This window comes from Rutidosis leptorrhynchoides, chromosome 1, assembly GCF_046630445.1.
Source record: "Rutidosis leptorrhynchoides isolate AG116_Rl617_1_P2 chromosome 1, CSIRO_AGI_Rlap_v1, whole genome shotgun sequence".
In the NCBI taxonomy this organism is placed as follows: Eukaryota; Viridiplantae; Streptophyta; class Magnoliopsida; order Asterales; family Asteraceae; genus Rutidosis; species Rutidosis leptorrhynchoides.
The window spans coordinates 238,775,398-238,795,742 of record NC_092333.1 but is presented as its reverse complement, the minus strand read 5'-3'; the positions used below and the strand labels follow the sequence as shown (position 1 = coordinate 238,795,742).

General features: G+C 35.3%; 1 protein-coding gene across 4 annotated transcripts; it reads left to right on the top strand.

The window, feature by feature from the left end:
* The first annotated feature begins 7,506 nt into the window (after positions 1-7,506).
* LOC139868760 (uncharacterized) lies at positions 7,507-16,408 on the top strand. Of its 4 annotated transcripts, none has more exons than XM_071857108.1 (5): positions 7,507-7,641; positions 9,361-9,418; positions 9,904-11,220; positions 15,670-15,727; positions 16,212-16,408. In XM_071857108.1, the coding sequence occupies exons 3-4, from the start codon at positions 10,643-10,645 to the stop codon at positions 15,671-15,673; spliced, it is 582 nt and encodes a 193-aa protein (XP_071713209.1). In that variant the 5' UTR covers positions 7,507-7,641; positions 9,361-9,418; positions 9,904-10,642; the 3' UTR covers positions 15,674-15,727; positions 16,212-16,408. The 4 variants fall into 4 exon arrangements, with proteins under 4 accessions (XP_071713209.1, XP_071713215.1, XP_071713204.1 ...); XM_071857114.1 differs by having other exon boundaries at positions 9,889-11,220; XM_071857103.1 differs by having other exon boundaries at positions 9,361-11,220.
* The last annotated feature ends 3,937 nt before the right edge of the window (positions 16,409-20,345 follow it).

Genomic DNA, 20,345 nt, shown 5'->3' with positions numbered 1-20,345 from the left:
GGGTCGTTACAGTCATTATATGACAATTGCAATCCTTTTGCAATTTCTAAGTTATGGGATCATGCAATCCTTTTGCATGGCATATTTATCCCATCAACGCCTATTTGTTCCTCATGCTTCGGTGACCCTAAGTTCATGATTCCCAAATCAAGTCGTCCTACTTGTGCTAACGTGTAAATTCAACACACAAGTGGTTAGGTGACCTTTATCCCACAAGTGTGCGAGATTCACCTCAATCATATTAGTTTGCTCATAACGGTTAGGTGACCTTTATCCCATTATGAGTTCCCTAATATTTTTAAGTGTTGCACAAAAGGATGGCGTTTAACTTGTTTACCTTGTTAATTAAGGGATTTTAAGTTTTCTTTAATTCTAGTTTGAGAAAACATTTATGCCATACACCAACATGCATTTAGTGTATGGTTTATTTGAAAATCCATTTTTCATGTTGTGTAATATAAACCATTTTATATATGTGATTCAATAACGATTTATTATAATCCTTTTCTTGTTCTTAATAACCATTTATTAACGTCTTTTGCCATTTCTATTTAACCAATTAAATTGTAGTTTGGTAAATTTCACGTTGTTAATAAATTAACTAATTAAATTGTAATTTTGCTTGTTGTTAACTTGTGTGATAACTTGTTGTAGTAACATACACAATCCACAATCATACAAGAAATTAAACAACCACGCATGGAAAACAAATGTGTTCACAATCAAGCCAATTTGGTAGACATTTGTTTAGCCGAAAACAAATGTCACCGGTTAAGGGTTATAACATAAAGTAAGAGATTTCAAATCTCCCACTTAATCTTGCATTTTCCTTGTCTTCATCTTGCATCTTCATTTTTACAAAAAATATATCCTAATACATTTTTCTAGAAAATGAAAATACAACCTAATCTATTTTACATACCAAATATAAAATAAATTACATAACCAAATGAATGAATATTACAACCAAATGAATGAATTAATTATTACATACCAAATGAATAATACAAATCATTCAACCATTCAACCATTCAAACACAAGGTCAAGGCTTGATTGTGAACAACAACATATGAACAAAATATGAACCAAATGGCAATCCAAAACCCTATTTTGGAACCCTCAAAATTCGGCCAAAACATAACCCACCCAAAACCAATGAATTTTTTGCATTCTATATTCATGCATGTACATAAAATGCAAAGTCATGGTGAGTTTAATAACCATATAAGAAGCATAATCCATAGACTTCGGCTCTGATAGCATTGTTGGAATTCAATATAACAACATGTTCTTAATGTTAACATAATCACTAAACCAATTTAGTAAGATTTATAGCAAGCGGAAGCAAGATGAATTCTGCGCTTTCGGACGAAGACTGGTGGCTCCATACGGTATCAAAAGCCTATTTAGGAGAAGATTTATTAAGAAAACAAGTGTATATATTTGACCAATTTATTTGAATTCCAATTAGACATCAAGTCATGAAATATGCTTGCAAAATAGAAGTAGTTTAGAGGTTATACCTTCTCCAAGTTAGGAGGTATATGAGTGATGATGAAGATGATGAACAAGTGTGTAAAACTCAATCCTTTGATGCACCAACACCACCCTTTAAGTTAGTTAAGATTTAGACACTTAACTAGCTAATTAACCAAGCTCAAAACCCTTTTATTTGCACCTAATTTTCTGGACATCAGCAACTAGAAAGATGATGAGAATGCAAGCCTCAAAAAAGCATGAAACCTCAAGAGATTATACCCCAAACTTGATACCAACACCTAGCACTTTTGTTAGGATTAATTGACACTTGAAAAACTAGCTTGCAAAGAAGAAAAATGATCCTCTTTTTGACCCCCAAAGGCCACGGCAACAGCAACAGCAGAATGCTGTTTTTGGACAGTTTTTTCAAGCTTAAAATTTGTAGTTATCACTTGAAAGAATAAGTCAAACCTTGGTGTAAGTGTTAGGCATGCTTATGAGGAGTTGTGTAGTATTAAAAGTAACAAAGCAAACATGTGTGCCCTTCCTTGGAGTCCAAAATTCTGCCACACATAATGTTTTAATAATAATACTTGTAAGTTTATAAAAGTTTATAAACTTGTTATAAACTTATGTATTATTTTGTTACTTATATATTTTATAAAACCTTTTATAAAATATAACACAATATAATCATTTAAACCCATAAACAATTATATATAAATTATCCAAATAATTTATCTCAAGTGATAATATTTTAGAAACCCGATTTTCTAAAATCCAAGTGTCGCGTATTTGTTTAATGATCCAATTGTTAAGATCAAATACGTATAAGGTGTCGGTAAGTTTGTTATTGGGTATGACCCGACTTGGATCATAACATATTAGCCACATTAATTTAATATGTCTCTCGGGCATACGAAATACCTTCAAAATGAGCACCGCGTATCATCCTCAAACGGATGGTCAAACCTAGCGTACGAACCAAACGTTGGAGGATATGTTAAGGGCGTGTGTTATTGATTTCGGCGGTAGTTGGGATGAGCACTTACCATTGGTGGAATTCTCGTACAATAATAGTTATCACACTAGTATTGGAATGCCACCTTATGAGATGCTTTATGGGCGTAGGTGTCGAACTCCTATTTGTTGAGGTGAAGTGGGGCAACGAGAAATCGGGAGTATCGATTTGGTCCTAGAGACGAATAGTAAGATTGAGATGATTCGGGATCGACTTAAGGCGGCGCAAGATAGACAAAAATCTTATGCCGATAAAGGTAGATGAATGATTGAATTTCAAGAAGGTGACATGGTGATGCTTAAGGTTTCGCCATGGAAGGGTGTTATTCGGTTTCGAAAGCGAGGAAAGTTAGCTCCTCGGTTTATTGTTCCTTTCAAGGTTTTGGCACGTGTTGGTGAGGTTGCTTATAGACTAGAGTTACCCAAAGAGCTTGCGGGGATTCATAATACATTTCATGTTTTCCATCTCCGTAAGTGTCTTGCGGATGACTCGACTTGGGTGCCGTTAGATGAGATTACCTTGAACAACAAGCTAGAGTATGTTAAAGAACCGATAGCCATTCTTGATGAGAAGGTTAAAATGTTACAGAACAAAGAAGTTAGAACTTTCAAAGTGCAATGGCGTCATCGAAAAGGTTTCGAGTTTACGTAGGAATCCGAAGAGTTTGTTTTGGTTTATCTTCCAGCTTATCATGCGGCTTGGATCGCGAGGACGCGCTCCGATTCAAGTGGGGGAGAGTTGTAACATCTCGTTTTCTCCCTACATGTCTTAAGGTATATACTTAACCGTTAGTACGTCTATATTTCGTTGTTATGTGATTAATAAATTTAAATGGTAATTTGATGTGTATGCGTTATGTATATATATAAATATACGTAACGCATGAGAACGTATAAGTGCATGAGTATATACGCGGTTAGGAGTGTAGTAAGTCTTGTAAGACTATTTGGTGAAGGCTAGGGAATATAGGAAGCGGGAATGGAATGTACAAGTCGAATAAATCAGTGATGGAGTTTAAGTTGTCGAAATGACCAGGCGCAGGCCTTTGCCGCGCCGCGAAAGTCCATGTCGCGCCGCGACGTTGGACATAAAACAAAGTTAGGAGGCTCGATATTCAGATCAAAAATCACTTGCAATGTCGTGCCGTGGTAAAGGGAGTCGCGCCGTGACACTAGGCGCAAACCAATGTCAGGAGGAGATCAAAACAGCTCGAGAATTACGTGAAACACTGCGCCGCGGCAAAAAAGGGTCGCGCCGCGACTATCTGTGCAGTCTGGTTCCGAATTTAGTTTTAAAAGGTGTAGTTCGAGGGTAATTTGGTCTTTTCGCATGTAGATCTGATTGGAGCATTTAATCTCCACCACTTATCCATATTATTCATTTCTTTTCCATTTTTCTTCTCCATTTACTCTCAAAACATAAAACCCACTTAGATTCAAAGTGAGATTTGAGAGTGAAGAATTTAGAGTTGATCTTTGGAGCAAGAATTAAAGTTGTTCTCCTCGTTCTTAGCTACGAGTGGATAGTGTTGGTAAGTCTTAACTCCGTATTTTGAGTTTTAGTTAATTTATGGCTAGAGTTTGGCCATTTGGGACTTGTAAGACCCATTTGGGGATTTAATGGGTGGATTTGGGTTAATTTGATGTATGAAAACCCAAATGGTGTTAACCTAGGGTTTGTTCATATAATTGGGGTTTTGTAATTGTTAAATTGAGTTGCTAGTCACTAACACACTTGTAAATGATGAAAGTATGTTAAGGGGTTAAGTTTGACCAAGTTTGTGGGTATAAGTGTTAAAATGGGTCAAATGAGTCATGGTTGACCTAATTGGGTGAAATGGGTATGAAATACCCAAAGTTTGTGTTAATTGGTGATAGTAGGCTCTAATCACTAGCTTTTAGTGATTTATGACGAGTCATGGCCATTAATGGGCGGTTTGGTGGGTGTGAGTCATTTAATGCGGTTAGGACATTAAATGCTCAAGAGTGAGTAATGTGGTTAATTCCACTTGTTGTGTATTGAATGTGTACTTATTTATTAGGTACCTTGCTTGAAGCATTCAGGAGTAATTAATCACCACCGACGTGATAAGGTGAGTGGAATAATTATATGCCTGCATATATGATGTATTTATTTATGTAGTATGAGTCGTGAAGTGTCGACGTGTTAAGACACCACTTCTCACGTGGCGAGTGAAGTGTCGATGTGTTAAGACACCACTCGGGAGTGAAGCATCGACGTGTTAAGATGCCACTCCGAGAGATGTAACGAGTGAAGTGTCGATGTGTTAAGGCACCACTCGGGGTGAAGTGTCGACGTGTTAAGGCACCACCCAGGGTGAAGTATCGACGTGTTAAGATGCAACCTGTGGGTTAGTTACGACGTGTTAAGTGCGCTAATTTTTGTTATGAACTCCGACGGTCTTTTAACTACCGTTCCCTCGTTCGATTGGTTAACCATGGTTGTGCGTCGTATTGTAGCATATTACATTGCTCGAGTTATATGCTAACGTTATGCTAGCTTGTGTGGTTGGAAGTTTAGTTATTATACTTGTGATGGTATGATTATTTATATTGCTAGCATGTATGCGGTAAATGCGTAAGTGATTGCAAGTAAGTAGGTTGTATATGTATTAGTATAATTATTGCACTCACTAAGCATTAGCTTACCCCTCTCGTTGTTTATCTTTTTAGATGCAGGTGCGGATAGGGGAAAAGGGGTTGTTGGGCACTAGGTGTCCCTTGGTGATACTTGTTGAAGCTTTTGAAGTTGACCTAGTGTTTTGGGTAGTTTAGCCCCAAACCATGCTCGAAGTGTTGTTTGGATTAAAACTATCATTTTTGAATGGGTCAAACTTGTAATACATTTATTAAGGGCCTTCGTGCCGTTTGTAAACATTTAAGTTGTGGTATGGTTTATTGGGTTATATGTAACCGTTTAAATGGCGCATAAATATGTATTACTTTAAAAAAAAAAATTATCGTATGGAATACGGGTTAGGTTGTTTCATGGAGCAACTTCTTCTTCATCTTCATGCAACGCTTTCTCTCTTTCGGATTCGCGATGTTATTAATGTCCAAGTTCGACAGAAATTTTGTGGCTTTGAGTGCGGCTTTCATACGTTCCGCTTTGGTGATTGCGTCCATTTGTTGAAGCTTTTTCTGTGCAACTTCGGACCTATACTCGTTAACTTTGTCACATAACTCATCAAACTTTGAAGATTTTGTTGAACGAGATCTTTGCATTGCGTTGGAAGATGCGGAAGTCCTAGCCACCTTCTTTGCTCGATTCCTTCCCATCGGCATTTCAACCGGATCATCACCTAAAAGCACGTTCACGTTATCATCCGTGATATCAATCGTTTGTACCACGTTATCGTCATCCTCATCATGCAAACCTCCATAAACCGTTCCACCAACCGCAGCAGGCACAAGCCACTTTGGTTTGTCCTTTAAAAATTCCCAAGCTTCTTTAAACGCCCACGTCTTCTGTTCGTTTGCACCATACGCCTTTACCGCACCCTCGTAAAAGAACTGTTCGGTTTTCCCACTACGCCTTTGATTGCGTTTTTCCGCCTCATAATAACCTTGAAAAGCTTTACACCCCTGTCCACATAACGCCATTTCCCCGATAACGTATCTTCATTTCGATGCCATCCGTGCTCGTTATTGTTGAATTTTTTCATTACAGTTTGCCACAAAGATTGATATTTTTGAGAGTTTCCGACGATCGGATTTTCGGACGCATCAAGCCAACATTCGCCAACCAAACCTCTTCAGCCGATGTCCAAACTCTTTTTTGGATTGGTTCACGTGCATTTTCTTTTACTTTTCGTTGGTGTTTTCTTCTCTTCACGCCACCAGGTTGTTCGGCCTCATCTTCGGGTTGAGTTTGTGGTTGAGTTTCACCTTGAAGTTGTGACTTTTGTTGCGGGCTAAGAACGAGCTCTCTTTGAATCTCTTGTAATTTTTGGATTTGCTGTAATCTTTGGATGTGTTGCTCAAGTTGTTGTTCGCTCATATTAAACGAGCTAGTAGTATAGTTGGCAAAACCAAGAGATGAAGGTCGGGATGAAGATGATGAGCCCGGAGTATTCGGTTCACCGGTGCTCGTCATAATGTTGTTATACAACGATCAATCACTCGGATGAGACATTTTTGTTTTGTTTGATTTTGATTTTGGTATGTGTACAAAGAGATATAAAAGTGTTTGATTTTGTTGTGTTTGATATATGCGTTTGAAGTTATATATAGTTGAGAAATAAAAAAAATAAAAAACAAAATAAAAAAAAAACACAAACAACCGTTGCATTTTCTTGCGGCTGGGAGGAGTCCACGTCGAATCCTTTTGGCAACACGCGTACCCGATCCCGGTTGAAACTTGAAGCACGCCGGCGAATTTTGTGGCAACACGCCACCACTACACGGCGTGTTGGCCGGTGTTGGACGCAACACGCCACCGCTAAAGGTGGTCTAAAGGCTCCACAATATTTATAAAATGCGATTTTAAGATATAGAGACAAAAAAGTTATGGAATATTTGTCATTTAACTACGTTTTAATTTTTTTTATCACTTATGTTGGATTTGACTTTGTTTCTCGTAGTGATGATATATCGACCATTCAAATTTATGAATTCAATATACTTGTACATTAAATAGCTGTCAATATAAATAATTAATCCTCAACGATAGTAAATGTAACATCCTAAATTCGGGCCTAAGTGAAATTTACCTTTTTGTCCTTTTTATGTTTTAAAGTGCATATTAATGTATTGATTAATCATTAATTGTTTATATAATTTTATTAGTCTTTTAGGTTCGTTTTGTGACCAGGGTCCCGAAACAAGTTTTATTATTTATTTATGACATCGTTTGGGGTTTTCGAATAGAACACGAAAAATATCTGAAAACTGTTAAATACCCGTGTATTATCGGGTATGATTTTAATACCCATTAAAATTTAAATGACCAAAGTGCAGCCCCTTGTCTTATTTTATTTATGTTTATGCTTTCCCTTTTCTCTCCCATCGATCCACGACCCAAACACCAACCATAAACCCTAACTTTAAATTGTTGAAGATTTTGATAAATTGCAAGCTCTAAATTCGTGATTGAGCATCTATAACCAATTCCTAACAAGGTTAGTCTTTTTAATTTCATGTTTAATTCTTAATATTTAGGGTTCTTGGAAAATTTGGGGAAAATGCTTTTTTAGAGCTTGAATCTTAATAAAGTGATGGATTTGTTGAAAATAAACAAGATTAATTATGTATAACATGCTAGTGATTGTTTATAAGCTTGAATTGTGAAAAAGAACTAGGGTTCATGTTAAAAAATATTAAAGATGCATTTTGTGACTTGAAATCTTGTTGTTATGTTAAAATACTTGCTAAATGCTTAATTTATACTAGATTTTTGTTAGTGTATTGTTTGTATTTGGTTGTGGGTTTGATTTAGGTGCAAGAAAGCTAGCAAGAACCAAAGTTGCACCACCATGGAATTGGACAACAGCCAAGGCTGCTGCAGCTGCTGTTTCTGACCACGGCCACCACGCTGCCGGCTGCAGCAGGTGGCTGGTGGTGGTGGGTGGTGATGGTGGCTCCTCCGTGGGCTGCCGCAGCTGTTTTTCCTCTGTTTCTGACCAAAAAGCAGTAGCTAAAAGCTGCTGCTGCTGCTATTGTGTTTGCTGCTGCTGCTGTTTTCTGGGCTGCTGCCGCCGCTGCCGGCTGCAGCTGGTGGCCAGCGTGGTGGGTGGCGGCCGGTGACGGTGTTTGTTGTTTTTGGTACACGCGAGGGTTCGGTTTGCTCGTTCGGACCCCAACCCGTTCATGTTAATTTATGAGTGATAAGGTTTCGCCCATTTTAACCTTGATTCGATAGTTAGATTTATGTGAATATGTAAGCATGCATATGTATATGTATATGTATATATATATATATATATTTGGGTGCATAAATACGTTGTGAATTGTTTGCCCATTTTGCCATGACCCGTTTATTGGTATTGAATATATGTATATATATGTGTATGAGAATATATATATATATATATATATATATATATATATATATATATATATATATATATATATATATATATATATATATATATGTGTGTGTATGAGAATATATATATATATATATATATATATATATATATATATATATATATATATATAAGTGTGTATGCATGCATATTATGTATATATGTATATCTATATAAATGCATGGATACATATATATGTATGTGTATATATATATATATATATATATATATATATATGAGTGTGTGTATGTGTGTGTGTGTGTGTATAGATATAGATATATATATATATATATATATATATATATATATATATATATATATAGTGTCTATATATGTGTGTATATATATATTATATATGGATATAAATATAGATGGATATACGCGATCACCCGTTTTAACCATTGACCCATTCTTTATTATATTTAGTTCATCGTTATGGTTTGAACATACATATGAGATTATGTACATAATTATTATATGATAGTGTATGAATTTATATGTAGACAGGTGTGGTATGTGTAATATATACATATAGGCATTAGTATGCGAATTATTATGTACGAATATATATACGTGTATGTAATATATATATGTACGTGTACATATATGTGTGTTTACATATACGTGTGTAATATATATATGTATATATATGCGAGTGTGTTTATATATATATATATATATATATATATATATATATATATATATATATATATAAGATAACATGTATTGCATGTATTGTGTAAAGTGATTTTGATATTATTGTAAAGTTAGTAAGTGAAATACGATTTACTAACTTGTGCGTATTATTTTTAGGTGACAAAGTGGAAGTGAAGACTCAGTAACATTAGATCACTGAGTTGTGCTGGTATCGGTGAGTGGGATTATCTTTATGGATGTGATTATACAGTGACAAGTATAGTGACCCGTGCCATGCTTATAATTAGACTGTATAATGAGTCTGTGACCAGTATTGTGTCTATATGTGATTATGTGCGCACCCAGTATTAACGTCGAGGGTGAATTCCGGCGTCACGTCGATGGTGTTCCCAACGTAAAAGGTCGATTGTGTTTACCTCATTCGTGGTAATAGAATTGGGTCCAAGCGTTACTGATTAGTGGTATAGTATGAATGACGAGTGCGTCACGTCTGGAAGACTATATCAGTGATTCAGTAATGGGGGCTATCGGTATATTCCAGCTTGATCCGCTACGGGTTACCGGTCCTCTTGTTTATGGCCTTTAGTGATCTAATGACCAGTGCCTTTAAGCTGTGCTTGATGCTTTTAGTGATTTCCACCTAGATATTGCCATTCACTTAGCGTTATGCTAACTCCCCCATAGTGTTTTGCCCTGCAGGTGTGTATTAGCGGCTTTTAGTGGGTATCGCAGGGCGACTGAAGATGTTTAACACAGTGTGACTCTGATGTTTTATGTATACGATTTTTATAATATGGTCTGTAATTAAGTAACACCAGTAATTTTGTGTAATATGACTTTATATGTGATTAATATATGTAATAACGTCCGCTGTGTATTTAAAAAAAAAATTGAGGGTGTTAAAACTTGGTATCAGAGCATAGGTTTGGCAGCATGTACACGTGAGTGGCATGTTCCCAAACCCCGAGTTGTGTCAAACATACAAGTGGGGGAAAGGGATAAGTGAATGTAGGTGCCATGTGATTTGATAATTATGGTTAGTGATAGGTACTAACGGATTATCAACTAAGCTTTTGTGAGATGGTTTGATAAGACAGGTATGGTTGATCAATCAAACTCCGGTGAAACCCCTTTGACCCCGAGAGATGTTGGAACCATGCATAATGATTTTGTTGGGGTGTCTAATCAACTCGGAGCATCGTATCCAACTACTGCACAAGATAAGGATTAGTATATTAGGCAATTACAGGATGAAGTTCAAGAGTTACGAGGCAAAATGATTGATATGGAACAACAGCAAGTGTCATTTGTTCCAGTTGCATTGGGAGCCAATAACCATGATACATCTTCAGGTCCAGTGCTACCTTATATGTCTGTACCTTGGGGATTTGTACCATAATTACCTCTGGATCCATTTCTCTACCCAAACCAACCCTCCATGGCCTGTCCATATTCAGTTCCAAATACTCTAGTGACAAGTGAACCATCTTATACTCAACAGTTTTTAAGTATGTTACCTCCGGGACACGGAACTATGGTTAGAGGTACGATTTGTTCGTTCCAGACTCCAGTGATAAATGAAACCGATAAAAGTGATGAAAAATTTGAAAGTAGCAACCAGAAAAAGAATAAAGGTAAACTGAAGGTAACAGCTAACAAAAACAAGAATAGTAATAAAGAAAAGAAAAAGGGACAATCCTTCCAAGGTGAATCTAGTGTAGGAGCTAAACCGAAAAAGTGGCGTAGACAGTGTAAAATTTCTCATGTTGGACAATGTTCGGTAGTGACACGACGGTGTCTTCGTTGTGGGATAATAGGGCATGATTCTCAAGTTTGTTCGTATACAAATGGTGTCTGTTGGAATTTTCAGTTAGGAGGTCATCAATCGAGGCAATGTCCGTATGCGAAAAGATCTAGTGTTAAGGTGGGGTCAGGGGCAGGGGCAGGTGTGGGATCAATTGGGAGATCTTCTACATCATCTGCTGAGCAAAAGAGAAAAGGGTTCTACTTTCGAAGGTACGTTTTGATTAATTGTTACATTAAAAATATACTGTTTGATTTTGAACAACTACTTTGTGCTTGTAGTCAGTAGGGATTCACTGAGATTAATTATGACATGTTTGCTATGCTCCAGTGATTTGTTTGTTACATTGTATGTGGCATGTCTGTTGTGATATATATAGATTGCTTATTGCTTTAAGGTAAAAGTAACCAGTGACTTGACGGCTCCAGTTCTCACGATTGTGTTTGGAGCTACCATTGACATTATTGGGATTTTATTCCCTTTGGCGAATCGCAGTGTGTCTTGTTGCCTGCCATGTTATTGTAATTTTGTTAGATGTAAGGCATGTGATATGTTTGCCATGATTACTGCGATTATTTAGTTATGTATTGCATAAGACTTGTGGCTATGTCTCATGTGAGGTAATTGCCCTGCTCTTATTGACTTTTTTGTCACGTTAGTCTTAATGTAGGGTTAGGTATAACCGGATAAGACTGCATAGGATTTATGTGATTAGCGAATCCTTTAATTTGGTTAATGAGACACCCGTAGAGGCCCGTAAGGATTGGAATTGGGTAGTAGTCCAAGTGTTTATTAATTAAGGACTTGAGCCCTTTATGTTGTTGCCATGTGTATATGATGTACATGTAATGTATGATGATGGCCTTACCATGTTAAATGACTCGACTTGTCGATTAGGACCCATAGAGTTGTCCTAAGAAACTCTCTTCCTTATTTAGCTTGACATGACCTTTCGTGTGAACCTTAGGACATAAGTATAAGTGGGTTCCTTGCATTGTTCTCTTGGAAAATAGAGACCGACTTTGACCGTAAGACCAGGACGAGTGTAAGGCTGAAATGATATCGTTTGACAATGTCCCGTTTTGAGATGTGACATCCCCACCTGACAATTATAGCTTAGAGGGTTTAAATTGTAATGACGGGAATTACAAGTGTGTTTTCAAAGGAAATTTTGGATCGAACAAGGATAGTAATTGTGAATAATGCGTGACATACTGGAAGAGTTATAATTGGGTGTGAAGTGTGGATTGTAAATTTTGTGTTTGGAGATTTATGCATTATTAATTGATTATAAATAAGGGTAATCAGGGTAGGTAAAACCTCAATAGATTAATAAACACGGTAAGGATCTCGCTTCAAATTACTCGAAATGAAAGTATGATTTGGGATGATGTATTTACGTCTGGCCAATGGAAATATATCGTGGTAAATCATGTAGTAGTTTCAGGAGTCGGAGGAGATGTACCAAGTAATAAACTAGACGTGATTGACCATTTATTATGAGTTTCAGAAGATTTTGACTGAGAATTGATGTTTCTGAGGTGACTTTAGCAGTATCAGATATAATTTAAGAGATGAATTATCATATAAGCATTAACATAGTTGAGTAAATTGATGAAAGTTTTAAATATCAAGTTTAAACTAGGTATTTATTTGCAGGATTCGGGTTACATTGTGGTGATTAGTGTTGACCTAGCGTTATAATATTTAAAGAATTGGCTAAATTCCTTGTGTATAGAGGTTAGTGTTAGCTTTTGACCTGTGACCCGGACAAATTAATTTTTAAGTTTGATGGAATTGAATTAGGAATAACCCTAAAATGAGATTTATTGATACAAGTGTCGTATCTCTAAGGTGAATTCCTTAGGGTTTATGAACAAAATAGTGTGCAACTACTGTTATCGATCGGTGATTTGGTGATTTTTTCAGACTGTATTAACTTTTGACCCGTGTATACAGTGGGACTTATATGTTATTATGTATTGTGACTTTTAATATGTATTATGATATGTGGATATTAAGAAATGGTAAACCGGACTTTGTAACCGTATGAGATATTAAGACTTAGGTCATGACGTGACACGGTGTAGTAATGATAAATACCCAGAACCCGTGTGGACCGTGGTTGATTAGATTCCGAGGACGAAATCTCTTTAAGGGGGGTAGATTTGTAACGTCCTAAATTCGGGCCTAGGTGAAATTTACCTTTTTGTCCTTTTTATGTTTTAAAGTGCATATTAATGTATTGATTAATCATTAATTGTTTATATAATTTTATTAGTCTTTTAGGTTCTTTTTGTGACCAGGGTCCCGAAACAAGTTTTATTATTTATTTATGACATCGTTTGGGGTTTTCGAATAGAACACGAAAAATATTTGAAAACTGTTAAATACCCGTATATTATCGGGTATGAGTTTAATACCCATTTAAATGACCAAAGTGCAGCCCCTTGTCTTATTTTATTTATGTTTCTGCTTTCCCTTTTCTCTCCCATCGATCCACGACCCAAACACCAACCATAAACCCTAACTTTAAATTGTTGAAGATTTTGATAAATTGCAAGCTCTAAATTCGTGATTGAGCATCTATAACCAATTCCTAACAAGGTTAGTCTTTTTAATTTCATGTTTGATTCTTAATATTTAGGGTTCTTGGAAAATTTGGGGAAAATGCATTTTTTAGAGCTTGAATCTTAATAAAGTGATGGATTTGTTGAAAATAAACTAGATTAATTATGTATAACATGCTAGTGATTGTTTATAAGCTTGAATTGTGAAAAAGAACTAGGGTTCATGTTAAAAAATATTAAAGATGCATTTTGTGACTTGAAATCTTGTTGTTATGTTAAAATACTTGCTAAATGCTTAATTTATACTAGATTTTTGTTAGTGTATTGTTTGTATTTGGTTGTGGGTTTGATTTAGGTGCAAGAAAGCTAGCAAGAACCAAAGTTGCACCACCATGGAATTGGACAACAGCCAAGGCTGCTGCCGCTGCTGTTTCTGACCACGGCCACCACGCTGCTGGTGGCAGCAGGTGGCTGGCTGGTGGTGGGTGGCGGTGGTGGCTCCTCCGTGGGCTGCCGATGCTGTTTTTCCTCTGTTTCTGACCAAAAAGCATCAGCTAAAAGCTGCTGCTGCTGCTATTGTGTTTGCTGCTGCTGCTGTTTTCTGGGCTGCTGCCGCTGCTGCCGGCTGCAGCTGGTGGTCAGTGGTGGTGGGTGGCGGCCGGTGACGGTGTTTGTTGTTTTTAGTACACGCGAGGGTTCGGTTTGCTCGTTCGGACCCCGACCCGTTCATGTTAATTTATGAGTGATAAGGTTTCGCCCATTTTAACCCTGATTCGATAGTTAGATTTATGTGAATATGTAAGCATGTATATATATATATATATATATATATATATATATATATATATATATATATATATATATATATATATATATATATATATATATTTAGGTGCATAAATGCGTTGTGAATTGTTTGCCCATTTTGCCATGACCCGTTTATTGGTATTGAATATTGAATATATGTATATATATGTGTATGAGAATATATATATATATATATATATATATATATATATATATATATATATATATATATATATATATATAAAAGTGTGTATGTATGCATATTATGTATATATGTATATCTATATAAATGCATGGATATATATATATATATATATATATATATATATAGTGTGTGTGTGTATATATGTATATCTATATGTATATAAATGTATGCATATTATGTATATTATGTATATATGTATAAATGTATGCATATTATGTATATATTATGTATATATGTATTATGTATATCTATATAAATGCATGGATATATATATATATATATATATATATATATAGTGTGTGTGTGTGTGTGTATATAGATGGATATATGCGATCACCCGTTTTAACCATTGACCCATTCTTTATTATATTTAGTTCATCGTTATGATTTGAACATACATATGAGATTATGTACATAATTATTATATGATAGTGTATGAATTTATATGTAGACAAGTGTGGCATGTGTAATATATACATATAGGCATTAGTATACGAATTATTATGTACGAATATATATACGTGTATGTAATATATATATGTACGTGTACATATATGTGTGTTTACATATACGTGTATAATATATATATATATATATATATATATATATATATATATATATATATATATATATATATATATATATATATATATGCGAGTGTGTTTATATATATATGTGTATGTATACACTATCATAATTATTATATGATAGTGTATGAATTTATATGTAGACAAGTGTGGCATGTGTAATATATACATATAGGCATTAGTATACGAATTATTATGTACGAATATATATACGTGTATGTAATATATATATGTACGTCAGTACGTGTACATATATGTGTGTTTACATATACGTGTATAATATATATATATATATATATATATATATATATATATATATATATATATATATATATATATATATATATATATATATATATATATATATATATACTCCGTATGATGTTGTGTATAAGATAACATGTATTGCATGTATTGTGTAAAGTGATTTTGATATTATTGTAAAGTTAGTAAGTGAAATACGATTTACTAACTTGTGCGTATTGTTTTTAGGTGACAAAGTGGAAGTGAAGACTCAGTAACATTAGATCACTGAGTTGTACTGGTATTGGTGAGTGAGATTATCTTTATGGATGTGATTATACAGTGACAAGTATAGTGACCCGTGCCATGCTTATATTTAGACTGTATAATGAGTCTGTGACCAGTATTGTGTCTATATGTGATTATGTGCGCACCCAGTATTAACGTCGAGGGTGAATTTCGGCGTCACGTCGATGGTGTTCCCGACGTAAGAGGTCGATTGTGTTTACCTCATTCGGGGTAATAGAATTGGGTCCAAGCGTTACTGATTAGTGGTATAGTATGAATGACGAGTGCGTCACGTCTGGAAGACTATACCCGTGATTCAGTAATGGGGGCTATTGGTATATTCCAGCTTGATCAGCTACGGGTTGCTGGTCCTCTTGTTTATGGCCTTTAGTGATCTAATGACCAGTGCCTTTAAGCTGTGTTTGATGCTTGTAGTGATGTCCACCTAGATATTGCCATTCACTTAGCGTTATGCTAACTCCCCACAGTGTTTTGCCCTGCAGGTGTGTATTAGCGGCTTTTGGTGGGTATCGCAGGGCGACTGAAGATGTTTGACACAGTGTGACTCTGATGTTTTATGTATACGATTTTTATAATATGGTCTGTAATTAAGTAACACCAGTAATTTTGTGTAATATGACTTTATATGTGATTAATATATGTAATAACGTCCGCTGTGTATTTAAAAAAAAAAAAAATCGAGGGTGTTAAAGTAAACTTATCAGTTTTAATGTTAGAACTTATCAAATCATCGTAACAATCATCATCTTAATCCTAACAATCTCCCTATCAAGAGGCTTTATAAATTCGCATACACAAATAGTCGTACAGTACAAATATTTAATGCTCAAGTATAATAAATTTATCAATTTGATGTTAAATTTATCAAATTATCCTAACAATCATTATAATCATGCAAGATTTTGAAATACATTTAATTATTATCCCCCTCTCAAAATTAAGTACGATGAAAAAAATGATAAAAATGAGTAGGATGACATATTATTTACTCTTAACAATATCATATTATATATCATTAATCTTAACAATGTTATCTGAATATTAGAATTAATTTTTTTTTAAAAAATTTACATTTTGTCTTATGAAATTATCAGGGCCGTCTCGCTAATTTCGGAGGCCCTGTTCGAAACTTAAAAATGACTTCTATAAATGTTAATTTTTTCAATACGTATAATACATAATACTATGATAGCGTAATCAATAGAATTAAAAATTTTCAAAACAACCATTGCAAATTGTTATTCTCAAATAGTTGTCAACTCGTTATAGTTACAATTTTGTTTATATAAAACCGTAATCCTAACATTTTTTGTAACGAAGTAATTGGACGACTCTTTATAGTCAATACTAATACCTATAAACGACAATCTATTAAGTTTTTCTTGTTAGATGATAGACCGCAAGTAAGACATACCGTTACGATGTACGAATAAATGAATTATTACATAGGTTTTTAAAAATTTGGGGCCCCTAAAAATTTGGGGCCCTGTGCGGCTGCACACTTCGCACATGCACCGAAGACGCCCCTGGAAATTATGGATAGTACCGTTTGGTTGTGGGCGTAGATATCACTTTGCATGTGATTATAAAGGCTATATTCTACATGAATTTACGGATTTATATTGGCGAGTTTTTTTTTTAAAAACTCGCGTTCGTAACCCGGGATATTTGCAAGTCACGGACACTACAAGAAAAATGATCATTATTGACCACTTATTATATGGTCACTAATATTACTATTTAATTACCACTAATAAAATGGTCACTAAATCTTGGTCACTATACAATATTAATGACCAAAAAATAGTTGTCACTAAAATATGTAGATTGAGACCAAAAAATGGTCACTAATTTGGTATAATATATAATAAAAAATAGTTGTCTAAATTTTTTTTGACATAACCATTGAATCTCTGTAATAATGTGCGGAGTAGTATATAAAACTAGGAAGTGGTCAGTTGGCCCACTTCGTTGGGCCGGAAAATTTGAATCGAAAAAACTAAGTTGTGTTAAAAAAAAAAAGTACTGTAGCAGGGTACTATTCATAGCTGGTGGCTAATATACTTATTGTAAATGTAAATGTAAATGTAAATGTATGATATATACAGTATAGATTTGGAACACGTACAAAAAAGATTTTATTGAATTGTCTAATGGTTCTTACTTCTTAGCTTAAAATACCATTCACAGAATAAATTCTGTAATTAAAGACTAACAACGTACGGAGTAACTAAAAAGAAGGATTAAATCAGTAGTTTTTATAAAACCATAAGGACCAATGGAGAATTTAAATAAAAATAGAAAATCGTTTCCGGAACAAACGATGGAGCTCTCTTCTACTATACTCCGTATATCTTTGAGTTGAAAACACGTTTTCACTTTCTATCTTTCATCTTGTAACCGTTTCTGGAACCGTTTATATAACAACCTTCTTTTTTCCATCCTAAATTTACTGTAACAACCCAAAACTCTTTAAAAGAAAACACGCTTCCTTTTTTTTTTTTTTTTTTAAACGACATTATTTTAGCCAGGCAAAATGCGCGGTGCGCGTCTGGGTTGCGCGGCGCGCACTATAACACAAAACAGGGACATAACTCGACCACATACATGACCACCAGCATATGGCCAAGTGCGCGGCCGCGCAAGGCCACGCGCGGCGCGCGTTACAGCTGGAAAGTGACTGCAGCCCAAATTTTAAGCATGACACCATTTTCGCCCAACCCGAGTCCCGTTTAACTCCAAAACCAATCCCAACACTTTTCAAACATTAATTATTCGGGTTTTTAATCGACAAAAGCATATTACAACCTTTAGGACTCCAACGACCCATAATACATGAAAGTGACAATTTCGACCTGTTTTAGTTTAACACGAAACAAAGACCGAGCATGGTGATTGGGGATATGCTACCCAATCATAATCAATCCAAAAGCACATCTTCTAAAGCAATCTACGCAAATCCACTAGTTCCCACGATTACCCGAGCCACCACTTCCACGCGAATCTATAAAAATGTAAACAACGAGAGGGTAAGCTATGAAAGCTTAGTGAGTATAAACATACTATATACATACATATGCATAAAATGAATACTTACAACCAACACATATAGCAAACACATACCGCATACCAAGTACAACTAAGCAGAGCTATACATAACGTACCACCAAGCCAATTCCGCAAGATTAGCTACAACGCACAACAAGTATATACGCAAACGCAATATAACCAAAACACCAAGGTTAACCCCTTAACCTTATACATATGAAGGTCGGTAAATTCGCACTACCCGAGATTCACTTCCTTCACCGCTTCAACAACTGAGGTTGGCCGAACTTTCCGTACCTTAGTGAATTCGCACTACCCGAGATTCACCACCTCATAAATAAGATGACCGAACTACCCGAGTCATCATGAATCCGCACTACCCGAGATTCATCTCTGTAACATCCCGCATTTTTCCGTTAAATTATTTTTAACGCCGTCTTTTATTTTTATTTTTATTTTATTTTAATAATATTCTTCGTATCTAGATTCGTAACCTCCGTTAGCAAACATTCATAATATTTTCGTTATTGGATTATAACGTCTCCCGTACTCTCGTGTAATTCAAAATAATTCGTTTGGTTAATTCCCGCACCCGCTTTGAAACTTGAGGGACCGAGGTTGTCAAGTGGGCAAACTAGTTGACTAGGTCAACTAGTCAACCCACCTTATCCACCACTCATTTCTACCTCCACCTCCTCTTTCTCTCTTTCTCTCTTCTTACTTCCATTTTTGAACCATAATACCCAAACACACAAATTCATCATCTAATTTAGGATTTGGAGGCTAACATCAAAACAAATTACATATTTGGAATCCTCTCTTCATCCTCTACAATTTGATACCAATTTCACCTCATTTGGGTAACTTTCTAAAATCACTGGATTTTGTGTTCTTGATGTTTTTGAATTATAAAGTTGTTAATTAGTGTTTATGGCTCAAGTCTAACATGAATATATGACTTGTATGCTCGATTTGTTGTTTTGGAGTAACTAGCATGAACTTGAAAATGGGTTTGCTTAATCTTTGATTTTGGAAGATTAAATGTTGTTAAATTGTTAAAGTTCATGTTTTAATTGTGTTACTAGCAAGGTTGCAAAATACGTGAGACGGGGTCGAGACGGTCGGGTTCTAAAAAGGTCGAGACGTTCGAGACGGGGTCGAGACGGGGGTCGAGACGGACGTTGACCAAAATTGACTTTTAAATATATAAGTATATAAATGTATATATGTGTACATATTTTAAAGTCAAAAACTTTAATTGACTAATTTGTACTCATAATTGCTATCACCGTTAATATAATACAGAAAATTCAAACTAAAATACGACAAATTTGACCGATTTTACCGACTTTCTGGCTTTTCCAAATTTTGAGAGACTTTGACCTGATTTTTTTTTAACTTTGACCCGAATTTTGACCGTTGATTGTCATATTAGACGGTTTTCTTCAAGACGGGACGGGCTAGTCACCAAAACATCGCAACGGGCGTCGAGACGGCTCGAGACGGGGTGTTTTGCAACAGAGGTTACTAGTATCACTAGCTTCATTTTGATGTGTAGGTTGATTTGT

Bases quoted from the DNA above. Each gene is read 5' to 3' on its own strand.
- LOC139868760 (XM_071857108.1), top strand. From the start codon at position 10,643: ATGGCCTGTCCATATTCAGTTCCAAATACTCTAGTGACAAGTGAACCA.